The sequence below is a fragment of the Artemia sp. Qi Xiang Cuo genome, chromosome 19 (assembly GCF_049724085.1).
Source record: "Artemia sp. Qi Xiang Cuo chromosome 19, ASM4972408v1, whole genome shotgun sequence".
Lineage (NCBI taxonomy): Eukaryota > Metazoa > Arthropoda > Branchiopoda > Anostraca > Artemiidae > Artemia > Artemia sp. Qi Xiang Cuo.
This window is the reverse complement of record NC_142812.1, coordinates 7,934,136-7,947,639: the sequence shown is the minus strand read 5'-3', so window position 1 is coordinate 7,947,639 and position 13,504 is coordinate 7,934,136. Positions and strand designations below refer to the sequence as shown.

Genomic DNA, 13,504 nt, shown 5'->3' with positions numbered 1-13,504 from the left:
AAGAGTCATACTAAAACCTAGAACAAGAAGAAATAAAGTCATGAATTCTTTAAAAAATATAATTATTTTAGCCTATAGTTAATAATATAAAAATATATCCTAAAAATTTTATATTATATTTTATATCATAAAAATATAATTAATATAGTCATTTTGTTCTTTAAAAAATATAATTAGGATGTCAAGAATCAATGCATCTGGACTTGTTTGCTGAATCAGGTTGCCTTGGCTGTGAAATTTTGATTGAGGTGTCTTCATGACCTGAACTTTCAAAGCATATCAACATAAAAAAAATGTTCGAATATCTTGCACGATCTAACCAAATTTTTCTTCAAAAATTTAATGTCCTTGATAAGCCCTTTTCGGTCTCCCAAGTTAAAATTTCAAAATATACTTAACACACACACACACACACCCAGTCCAGTTTCCCCTAGGTCCCTTAAGCTATTAGTTTCGGTTGTGGAGATACTGTAGATAGGGTATTTTGATAACCTGGTTGAATATAGTGTCTTTTGATTCAGCTTTACCCCCTCCTTCAACCCACAAATGAGCATCCCCCCTCCATCAACATTCCATAAAAGTTTAAAATAATACCCTTAGCCGTCCCCGAGATATTACATATACGTCATTTTGACAATCCGACAGACTGATCCATCTAGCTACTTAATTATACATAAATTTTAAGGTTCATATGAACTTATAGAGCAGAAACGCGTCAGTAATATTTGCTTCTTTTTTTCTCTCTTTAACTGAAAATAAACTTCTTTCCTCAAAATTTTTGTTCTCTTAATTGAATCATAAAATTAAACCAGCAACCAATAAATATAGCCAAGCCTATCTAATTTATCTCTCCGTAAATAGTTTATCCTTTTCTGGCTTTCGTAATTCTGGAAGTTTACGACAGCTCTCTGGAAACCACAAGATAAATATCTTAAGTAGAGAATCAAACTAAGTGAATGGCTTCAGTATCCAAACAATTTCCGTAAATTTTGTAATAGTTGCCTACCATGTCAAAAAAAAAGGAACTCTCGTTGAATTTTAGGAACTAAACATTACTGGATGCTTTATTACCACAAAAGTAAATTAAAAAAAGAAATTATTTCAATATGGTGGACAAGGGCCCAACTCTCAGATTAGGGAGGGGGATTTTCCCTTGGGAAAGGATAAAAAAGTCCACTTTCAGGGAGTCTTTATTGTGTTTCTACACTTACTTTATCTTTCCATATTCTACTGTTATTGTTATTATTAAGGGTTGACTCATCAAGTCGATGGGCGGGTCACAAAGGCCCAGGGCCATCACAAACACAAACAAAAAAATGCCATAGCCTAATAATAATATGGTACCAATAACCAACTATTCATGCCCCCAGCCTGGAACACTTCCAGCTATACTGTCTAGTTTGAATTGGATTTGCGTACTTCACAGCCCCCTTGGGTGGGTTATTTTGAGATAGGGCTTGCCGATCTCTGTTTTTTTTTTCTTTACAGATAAGTCTTTTTTGTTAATGTCAAGGTATCCAGCTATCGGTTTTCCCCCATCCCAAGATCCCTACACACCAAATTCTGACAGGCTTGGGCAGGCAACACTGGTCCTTCAAAGAGAGTAGATTGTCAGCCACCAGAATAAATATTAAAACAGCAGCGAAAAGTTTGTTCAGAAATGGGACACATCATAGCACGCTGACCGCTTTATTTGCTACTTTGCATTCAATCAGATCGTAGCGTATGTATGATTTGTCCTTGCGCGTACGCGAAGGTGCAGTCATGAAGAGAGGTGTCGACTAATGTGTGCCAAAAATCTTTAATTGAGAGTATAGGGCTTTTCGCTACTGTCATAATACTTATACTGTGATTAGCAGCACTGGTTTCTCAGAACCGGAACTAGCATGAAAATGTCTTTCTTCCATCTCAGATTACTCCGCAGGGATCTTTTCTTGCGCCACCGTCGCTTCAACGTCCAGGAATATTGACCCCCCCCCCGTGTGCATTATTTTGGCAGTCATTAATGGCTTCAATCCATCCAATCTCGGTAGCGTATTTCGCAAAATACTGTTCCTCGTGGCACTGGCACTATCCAGGAACTGGCAGAAAGGCCAGTTCCTGGAAAGTCTCCCTCTCATGGGCGCCATAAGAAGGTCGTCACCACTACCCCTTGTATACCCTGTTAATTGATAAGGCTCATATATTGAAATACCGAGGAGTTACCTGCTTTCCATCACCTGGTCTACATCTCGGAGCGCCACTTGTCCCGTCAGGCGTAGCCAGTCCGCGCCACTTGTCCCGTCAGGCGTAGCCAGTCCGCACCATGCACACTTCCATTATATCAGGCCTTCTTGTGTAATGCGTGGCACATAGGATATGAACAAAATTTTAAAAAGTGGTCAGTCCCCCCAAAATTATTAATTCATACTTTAGAATTAATTATGAACGTTATTTTTACTAAAAACGACCCTCACGAATAGGACGTTGGCAAGTATTTTCTCAGTAAATTAGTGACATTTATATGGTATAAGTCAACTGTAATTATGTCGGTTCGTAATATTTGTGTGGTCCAAATCCTATTTAATTCGGGATTCACAACATGGGATATACACCCCACTCCTCTCCCACCCCATTGGAATTTTCTTCTACTTTCGAATAAACTTTGTGAAAGCCAATTCTGATAAATATGAAGCTACCATAGAAACAATCTAAATCAGAAAATAATATTCTTGTATTTATCCATCTATTTTGTGTTTGCTGAAAAGGATTTTTCGACAGTAAAAACCAGATATTAGTAAGTTTGGAGCACAACCACCACTTATCTTGAAGGAAATTTACCCCGTTTTATAATCCTTTTTGATCTTTCCTGATTTAGCACTTTCACTAAAAAATTTGACCAGCAAGAATAAGCCAAAGGGGCACAAAGGTCCAAGACTACGACAAGGGGGGGGGGGCAAGAGGAGTTTTTGTACGGAGTGGGTATAAAATACAAAATAAACATATTTATATGTCAGTTGAGCCTGCCGAATGACGAACACAAAATTGAAAAAAAAGATAGCATTTACTCTTTTTTGAGGGCCAGAAAAATTGAGTTTCCCCCTCCCTACAACACAAAACTCGAAGTCCCATTACCCGCCACCTCCCAAGAGCAATCGTTCCCTCACAGTATAAACCCGATCCCCCACCCTTCAGACAAAACAGGGTGGACTTAAAAACTACTTATAAACCCCATTAATATTTTACTGAAACCTACTCACAGTTTAATAAGAAATACTCGCTTGCCTTCAGGTACCCATCGTACGAAACCAAACGATTACGAACATAAACAGTTATAAATAGTATTTCACCAACTTACCCATCGAATACGAGGCACGATGAATCATTCACTCTCCTATCAGACTTCCATCTTCTGTAATCCTCATATACATCTTTCACTAATGTCACACCGAGCACAAATACGACGGGAATAATGGCTAACTCTTTTCCAAACGCATTTATTGCTGGCACCCAATTCAGAAAAACAATGAATAAAAAGTACAAATTTGCAAATCTATGGAACTGCTCCCATAAATTCTTTGGAATGAATGTTAGTAACGTATACTTTGTGGTGGACACTTCATTAGTGGCGTACCCCCGATTTGGGTGTTCATCCCAAGATATATGGAGTTTATCATGATTTGGAACAATCACCCTTCGAGTTCGAGTATCATGTTCCACGTTCCTTCTCCAAAATATTAACCTACTCATGAGTGGCACTTTCATTTTTCTAATAGTATACACAGATTCAGCATTCGACACTTGTCTTGTATGACCTCGTCTATAACCCTCATGAGATGTAGTACGAGAAACATTTCGGTGATGGCCTCTACCTGACCAACGGTCTTGATGACCAGGAGGCAGTGTGAACTCAGTTCGTGAGTTAGTTCTCCTATGACCAGGTTGGTGAGTAATTTGTCCTTGGGAATGTGCCCTAGTATGCCCAGGTTTCATTGCTGACACTAAAGTAGGCGCAGGGCCAACAGGAGCGTGGCTAGCACTCCTGGTATGCCCTCGACGATATTCACTCGTTTCACTCATTCTCGAAGCGCTACTAATGTTACTGGACAAAAATGATATGGTTACTTTATCTTGTTCGTGAAAACTCGTTCTCTGTTATCTTTAATAGAAGGAAATCTGTAGATTCGCTCTTCTTCCTCCATACAAATAAAAAGGCTTATAATTCATTGAGCATCATCTTCAACCCTAAAAATGAATTGCATAATTAATTAATTGCCAAATTATATAGTTAATTCATAATAAACCACTAGATCACATTGCTTTTCCACTTAAAGTAAAAATGGAATGAAACATATGCCCCCAGGGCATAACTTACAACCCTTGCCCTGAGGGCTGTGGGGGGGGGGGGGGTTGTCATCCTCAAAGACCTAATTTCCGGAACTTTCAACTACGTTGAACAACAAGTTTATCTCAAAATTTTGATTGGATATGTTTGGGGAAAAGGTGGGCGTGAGAGGGGGGTCAGTTGCCCTTCAACCACTTTTGACTATTAAAAAGGGCACTAGCCCTTTCAATTTCCAATCGAACGAGTCTTTTTTGAAGTCTCTACGACAACATTTTCTATAAAAAACCTTATGTGCCCCCAGGGAGTAACTTACAACCCGTGCCCTGTATACTCTGGGGTAGTGTCCTCAAGAATTTAATTTCCATCTGGAAATCAACTAGGCAAAACAACATGACTATTTCAAAATTTCTATTGAATTTGTTTCGGGGAATTGTGGGTCTGAAAGAGATGCCTGCATCCTACCAGTTACTTTTCCCTCTTAGAAAGACCATAAGCGAATCCAATTTCCAATCGAATCAACCCCTTTTGAAGTGCTTACGACAACTCCTTCGATACGAAGTACCCTGGTCTAAGACCAAACAACCAAAAACAAAAATAAATAATACATTGTGCCAACATCGCTTTTTACTTAGGCAGCGCTATTGCACTGCCTATGATAGGTCCATTTCAAAAGTGTATAAACAAATGTGTATTTTAATTACGGGCGGAATGATCAAGAACGGAAATCTATGAGACTAATAGGTAAAGTAAGCAATTGGTCTTTTTTATGCAAAAACTTTAAAGAAATTAAGAATTTAGTTAACATGGGTAGGTTTAAGAGAAGAAAAAAAATGTCCAAATTGCCCCCAACCACGCATACCAAGCAGATCAAGCTGAGGGCAGATAATTAAGAGATCGGTGCCTGCGCTACACGGACCTCATTGATTCGTAGATGAAAGAAGTTAGTTAACGTCTAATGAAGCAATTAGTCTTGAATAAATTATTGATAAGCACATACATAGGCTACGAAAAATCAAATGTTTCGGCTCACCCAAAACCAAATTGTTGAACAACAAAGAACAATTTCCATTTAATAACCTTAAACTTACTACAAAGTAACGCGAAAATGAAATGAAATAATAACAATAATAGAAACAAAATAAAATTAAGAAATAATAAAAATAGAAACACAGTAGATATTTTTCTCAAACAGATCGAAAATCAGATCATTAGAGTTACAGGTCCATTTCAAAGTGCATCCACAAAGGTGTATTTTCAGGAATAGAAGCACAAAAGCACAGTTTCAAGGATTAAGGCTTATGTTTGTGTTTTCAACCTACTATCACACATAGCGCAATAGCACCGCCTAAGTAAAGAGCCAAATGGGTACAATGTATTATTTTTTTCAGACCAAGACACTCCGTATAGAAGTAGTTATCGTAGAAACTTGAAAGGAGCTCATTCGATTGGAAATAGAATGCTCTAGTACCCCTTTTAAGGGTCAAAAGCGATTGCAGGGAAACCAGCCCCCCCCCCCCCGCCATTTTTCAAAACAAATCCAATCAAAACTTTATGAGGCTCAAAAGATATTTTTCCTACTTTTGGCAAGAGCCCACTGACCACAACTCACGACCTCACGAACTCACACAACTCACTGACCAGAACTGAGGCCACTTCCAGAAATCAGGCACACGAAGTGACACGTGCCAGGCGTGGCAAAAGTGTAAGAGCTTAGCGTGGAAGAACTGGGCTGAGTGCGGAGAAACTGTGCCAAGCGTTACAAAGACTTTGTCGAGCTTGGCGAAGTTGTGCGGCACACATGATGCTCTGAGATAGATACCAGGTGGCGAGTGAAGTGGCGGGAAGTGGGCAACCCCCAGATTTGTTGTGGTTCATCGATATAAAAAGGGCGAGGAATACTATTCGGAGATAGCTAAAAAATATTTGATTTCCTAAGGGGAAAATTATGTAATAACTCAAAATAGGGCGAATCGCATGACAAAAAATAAAAATTTGACAAGAATACTGTATAAGTCTTGGGATATTTAGAGAGTGGTACGAAGCCAAGCCCCCTCCTCTTCCTTGAGTGTGTACCCTTTGGCAGTGTTGTAGCAACTATATGTGAGACTGACAGGCATAATTAATGGGAGTCGGCGTTTAAATCCCCCCCCTCCATTGCGGAAAATACTCCTCGGACCCCCTCCCCCCTGGTTGGTATCGAATTACTTTCGACTTACCAAAAAAGGACTAGAACTCTCAATTTTTGATGTAATGAGCACCCTCCGATGTTCTCTGATTGTTTTGTGGTTAGGGAGGGAGGGAGATACCTAAAAAGGTGAATTTTAATGCCAAAACACCTCAACTCTCATTGAGCCTTCATATAAATACAGAATTAGTTTTAAGATAGAGACGAAGGGAAAGTGGAGGTAGAAATTGATGTATAATCCCCCGGGCCGTATCCAGGACTTTTGTTTAGGTGGGGGAGGGTACAAAAAACTTTAAAAAACGCATCAGAAATGTGAAAATGATGTTTAATTCCTCTTGATTTCTGGGAATATTTCTGGTCTACGCTGTTATCATGAAATTAAAAAGTAGCATTAGACCCGAAAATGATCAGAATTTATTCCATATAGGAGGAGGACTGCCCCTTCCTCATCCCTTCACCTCATAATCGCAGAAACTTCACAGGGTGCTCATTACATGAGAAATTGAGAGTTCTAGTTCTTTTTTTAAAGTCGAAAGTAATTGGAGACCAGCCAGCCACGGGGGAGGGTATTTTCCACGGGTGGGGGTGTTTTCCGGGGGTATTTGTCACGGGGGGGGGGGGGTAAACGCTTCAACCCGTAATAAATATGGCTGACAATGAGAAATAAAGTCAATTAATAAATAACTCGATCTGATAAGGCTAATGATCTATAAAAGTTTTAGAATACTTATATGACTAACAAAACGCAGAGCATATGACCATTGGTGGTTAAGGGGCGAAAGCAGTCCAAGTCGCTTGGCTATCTCTTCAATGTTAAAGAAATTTTGTTTGTTTAAAGAAACAGATATATTAGAGAACTTAAATTGTGGTTCACCTGATTTGGGAGACTAATGGCTATCATTTGGTTAGGATGACTTTTTTTCTTATGTTCCCTCTATGTTTTAAATGCATTTTTGTATAAAAACTCTTTCGGCTTTGTTCAGGAAAATGTTATTAATAAATTTAATAAAATTTAAATTAGATTGTAAATATTTTTAAGCCAAATTAATTGTTCATACAGTTTATGTTTATTTTGCTCAACTAAAGGCTTTTTTTTATCCTTTTTTATTTTTTTTAGCTGCAATCGATTTGGAGTTACGGAACCTTCAAGTCGAACAAGGGTTGTTTAACTTTTGGGACAGTCTTGCAATCAACAGATGTCGTGTCCTGTGCATGATACCACTAAACTTGCATAAACATGCCGTATCCGCTGTATGCCGTTGTTCAAAACCAATCGAAATATATCAAGGACTGAGCAAGTTCTATTCCAGAGATTGAATAAAAAAAACAAGTTTTTTAAACTGAAAGTAAGGAGCGACATTAAAACTTAAAACGAACAGAAATTACTTCGTATATGAAAGGGGCTGTCCCCTCCTCAACGCCTCACTCTTTATGCTAAAGTTTTTTATTGTTTTAAAAAATAAAGTTGTGAGACGGATTCAAAATTTAGCGTAAAGAGCAAGGCGTTGAAGAGGGGACAGCCCCGTTCATATACGGACTAATTTCTGTTCGTTTTAAGTTTTAATGTCGCTCCTTACTTTCAGTTTAAAAAACTTGTTTTTTTATTTAATTTCTGATCGTTTTTTAGTTAATGCAGCTTTTATTTTGGCTCACCGTCAATGAATAAGTAAACAGAATTTGCATAAAATTTTTACTTTTCTTCTGCTAAATGGATGTCTCTAAGTTTGGTTATGACGTAATTTACAAATTAACTTACGTAACTAACTTCTACATTCGTATATTTTTCTTCTGGCAAAAAATACAAAGTTGCAGATTTTTGCAGATATGAGCTTGAAACCTATGTAATAGGGTTTTCTGATACGCTGAATCTGACGGTGGGATTTTCATTAAAATTCTTTCACTTGTAGGGGATGTTTCCCCCCTCTGTAAAAAATCGGGTAAATTTTCTCAGGCTCGTAGCCTTTGATGAATAATACTAAACTTAATAAAATTTATATATTTAGAATCAGCATTATAAACACATTCTTTTGATACATCTATTGACATCAAAATTCCGTTTTGAGAAGTTTCGATTACTATATAGCCGTATCGCTTGTTTTTTTATTGTTTTTTTTTTATTACGTATATGTGGTGGTTCTCCCCTTAGTCAATACTACGCTGTTTAAGTTAAAAGTTGAAAAAAAAATTAATTCAAAAACCCCTGAACCACAAAGGCCGTTTAATTAGAATAGATAGCTCTTTTGAAAGCACTAAAAAAACTGTAGCGTAAAGAGCGCGGTATTGAATTGGGGGAGAACCCCCTCACATACGTTATAATTTCTAATGTTGCTTCTTACTTTCAGTTGAAAAAACTTTTTTTTTTATTTAATTTCTGATCGTTTTTTTAAATAATGCTTGGAAATCCGGCGCCCCCTTCATAGAAATGTCCCTTACCCCAAAGAAACATCCTCCACGAAAGATTCTCCAGAGTAACCCCCTCCTCTAGCCCCCACCCCCTCCAGAAAAAAATCCTTCCTGAAAATGTCTGATTCCCAATAACCAATAAATAATGTTGGCAAGTCCGGCGACCCCTTCATGGCAATTTCCCTTCCCCCATGAAAACTTCCTTCCTGGACAGATCCTCCAACATAACCCCCGCCCCCCCCCCCCTACTACCAGAAAAAAACCCTCCTGAAAACTTCTGTATACTTCCCAATAACCAATACTATATGTTAACATTGGGTAAATTTCATAACTTTTAGGCCTCCCCCTGGGGCCTTGGGGGGATTAAGTCATCCTAAAAGACATATTTATCATATTTTCGACCATGCTGAACAAAATGGCTCTCTCAAAATTTTAATCGGGTGACTTTGGGAAAAAATAAGCGTGAGAGGGGACCTAGTTGCCCTCCATTTTTTTTGTCACTTAAAAAGGGCACTAGAACTTTTATTTTCAGTTCAAATGAGCCGTCTCCCAATATTCTAGGAACACTGGGTCGATACGATCACCCCTGGGAAAAAAAAAATAAATAAAATAAAATAAACACGCATCCGTGATCTTTCTTCTGGCAAAAAATGCAAAATTCCACATTTTTGTAGATAGGAGCTTGAAACCTCTACAATAGGGTCCTCTGATACATCGACTCTGATGGTATGATTTTCATTAGGGCTGTAGAGCTTCTAGGGGGTGTATTCCTTTTTTTTTGAAAATCAGCCAAATTTGCTCAGGCGCGTAACTTTTGATGGGTAGCACTAAACTTGATGAAAATTATATATTTGAAATTAGCATTGAAATCTGATTCAATTCATGTATCTATTGGTATCAAAAACCCGTTTTCTAGAGTTTCGGTCACCATTGAGCCGGGTCACTCCTTACTTACAGTTACCACGAACTGTTTGATTTACTTTTATTTATTTATTCATTTTTGGATTTAAGTTTGACGTGTGTCAGAGTAAAATACATAAATCAAGACTTGGACTCACGGATGCCTTGATTTGCTGCAATAAATTTGCTTGATTTTTAGGTGGAATCCCAACATGTGACATGCTTTAGAGACATGCTTTAGAGGATACCATTTGAGATATTCGCCTGCTTCAACTAAGGGTGACCAAGATACAGCTTGACAAAGGGATAGTTATCCGTACGAAACCAAGGAATCCATGTAACACTACTTGGTTCCCGTAAATAAAATACAATATCGACTATGTACCGCAGTTCCTACCATTTGAAGCCAGGGATGATTGCAAGGACCCAAAAATCACATGAAAAGTGAAGTGCCGATTTTGAAACCAAGAGCTGAAGCCATCGACTTTAAAATTTAGGAATAAGACTTTCTGCTACCCAAACTGCTCTTGATCTGGGCATTACCAATAACCTTATCCATTGTGCCTTTTACTTGCCTAATAACTTGAAGCTTATTTTTTTATCAGTCCCTGCTCCCTTTAATCCAAGTCTGAACCTTTTCTAATCGCAGAAAGAACAAAATTATGGGGGTATTAATGGGGGTATTAATTTTCGGTGGGTGTTTCACGGGGGAGGGGTATTTTTCGGGGGGGGCCTATACTAATTTCCGTTTTTACTACTTTGACAAATTTAATCTCATCCCATGAATTACCCCCCCCCAATGTCAAATTCTTAGCCAATGTCTTGTTTAAGGTGCCAAGACATACAACTTATCGCAAATATGATGTTCGAAAGAGAGTTCAGGGCTGGATTACGTTCACGTTTCATTTTCAAATGTGAATCGTGCAGTGAAGAGGTTACTTTACACACTGAAATGCCACCAGCACCAAAAAAGACATCGAAACCGTCTCGCCAATCACATAGGTTGGAATCAGATTTACAACCAGAAGAAAAGGAGACTGAAAAAAAGTAAAAGAAAACAATTTTACTAAAGAAAGAGCAGCCAAAAGGCCAGAGGCCATGGCAGGGATAATAAGTATTAGCAAAGAAGCAGTAGTTGGCGCAATAAGCACTGGTATGAGTCATGCCCAAATTCAGGAGCTTTTTTCTACAGTTTGTTTAAACTGTATGTCGCAAAAACTTTTTACAAAATATAAAATGGTCATTGGTGAGAACTTGGAAAAAACACTTAGTCAATATTTACTGAACATTGGCAAGATTGAGCACATAGTGGCTATAAAGCAGGCGAAAAAACTGAAATGCATGGTTCAGTGGAGACTGAACCGTGTTGTTTTATACTTGATGGTGGCTGGTGCACTAGAAGCTATGGCAATAGGTTTTCGGCGTTGTCTGGTTGTGGAGTCGTCATTGGTTTTTATTCAAAAAAGCTTCTACATGTTGGAATTATAAATAAATACTGTTGCATTTGTATGAAGCATCGAAGGAATGAAAACACTTTGCTTCCCGACCATACGTGCTTTATGAACTGGCAGAGACCGAGCACAAGTATGGATCTGATATTTTAGTCGAGGCATTTCTAATCGCTCCAACTATGCACTCTTTAAAATATGTTAGATTTATCGCTGATGGTGACTCTAGCACCCATGCAGAGCTTACAGCCAAAGTACCGTACGGTAGATATATCGAAAAATTGAGTGTGCCAACCATGCATGTAAGTGCCTAAAAAAGAGGCTTTACATGAAGCAAAAAGAAAACCCCGAATACAGGAGGCTTCTTAGTGGTTTAAAAATAAAGAAAATGTTCGACATTGCAAGAAACGCAATTGCACGCACAACCAAAGAAGGGAAAGGGGTCAAAGACCTTGTAAATGAGCTGAAAGCAATACCATTGCATTTATTTCGCGGTCATCATAGACAGTGCCCAGAATGCTGCAAAATGGCAGGCAAAATTTTTGAATTCAGCAAAGAATATGTCCCAAGAAATATTGTTCTTATTCATGTGTATTCAGCCTTTGAAACTTTAACTAGAAGAGCTCGGTTTCTCATCGGAAACAGTACTAGCAACCTTGCAGAGTATTTTATGAGCATAGTTGCTAAGCTGATCGGGGGAAAAAACATAATGGTGACAAAAAGAGTCCGATACACAATGCGTGTCACCGCTGCGGGCATAAAATATTCTAAGGGACATTCTGCCCGTTTGAATATTTTTCGCAGAAGTTTAGGATCTACACCAAGTCGTTTGTTGAAGCGACTTGCTGAGCAGCGGGCCAGAAGGGCCATAAACATGCAGACATGGAAAGCTAAAAGACGTCTATTTGGAAAACCATTTACGAAGAAAGTTTCGAGACCCGACAAAAACTACAGCCCGAATGCAGGTGTTCCAGATTTAGATCTTGATTCTCTTGAAGATGCAAAAATTGATTTTCTGAACCGTGTTCAGTGTACTGACTTAAAAATTCATGAAATAAAAGAAGCAATACGACTTCAGATAAATTGTATTGACGACAGATGGCTAGAATACAGAAAAAATAGGATAACTGCGTCAGTAGCTGGAATAATTTGTAAAAGACGGACAAAGACTGTTGCACCGTTAGTGCGCCAACTGCTTTATCCAAAAAACCGCCAGACTAAAGCAATGGAACATGGGCAAATGTACGAACAAATAGCTATACCGGCTTTTGAGAAAAAGATGAACTGCAAAGTGCATCCTTCAGGACTTTTTGTTCATATTAAATATGGATATTTTGCAGCCAGTCCTGATGGAATAGCCACTTTATTGTCTGGTGATACGGCGGTTTTGGAAGTGAAATCTCCTTTCAGTGCCAAAAATTTAAATATAGAAGAATGGAGGCTATCCCAAAAAAATATTTGTCTTGAAAACCAAAGTCTTAGAGTGTTGTAACATAGATTCTGGCTATTTTGTTATTTTTTTCTGCAAAGGCGGTCCGTTTATTGAGAAAATCAATCGTGACAAAGAATTCTGGCAGAAAAAATGCTACCAAAATTACAAAAGTTTTATCTTGAAGCAATATTGCCAGAAATAGTTGACGCAAGATTACCGAGAAATATGGAAATACGAGAGCCGTTTTTATAAAAAGAATTTGAATTGCTCGAAGAATTTGAAGAATTCGAAGAATTTGAAATTGAACACTCACGACAGACAAATAATTGCTACTATACGAATTAAATAAAAAAAAAAAAATAACAACAAAACCAAGTAGATAACTGCGAATACCACACTGACTTTCCTTGACGATAAATAAAACTTCAAATAGGGATAAATCGTTTTAATAGACAGTAATAATTAACAAAAAATACTCGATATTTCTGTCACATTTACAGTGACAGTCATCAGCAGAAACACTCGCATCTATTAAAAGGATTTATCCCTATTTGAACATTTATCTATCGTTTTTAACTGAAGTTTTTTCAAGGGAAATTAAGGAGCAATATTAAAACTTACAACGAACAGAAGTTCAACGTACAAGAAGGGGGTCGCCCCCTCCTTAACACCTCGTTCTTCATCCTAACGTTTTTAAGCACTTTAAAAAAATCTTTGTATTGTTCAAATTAAATGACCTTTGTGTTTTATGAGTGGTTATTAACTTTATAATTAAAATTTCTAATTAAATGACCCTTGTGTTTCATGCGTCG

General features: G+C 37.9%; 1 protein-coding gene across 2 annotated transcripts in view; it reads right to left on the bottom strand.

Moving 5' to 3' along the window:
- Nucleotides 1-13,504, bottom strand: part of LOC148940454 (phospholipid-transporting ATPase VA) — a 204,545-nt gene that overhangs the window by 173,416 nt on the left and 17,625 nt on the right. For both annotated transcript variants that reach the window (XM_089105629.1, XM_089105630.1), the window contains exon 2: nt 3,338-4,224. In XM_089105629.1, the coding sequence (XP_088961755.1) occupies nt 3,338-4,059 (722 nt within the window). In that variant the 5' untranslated portion in view covers nt 4,060-4,224. The remainder of the gene's footprint in view (nt 1-3,337; nt 4,225-13,504) is intronic.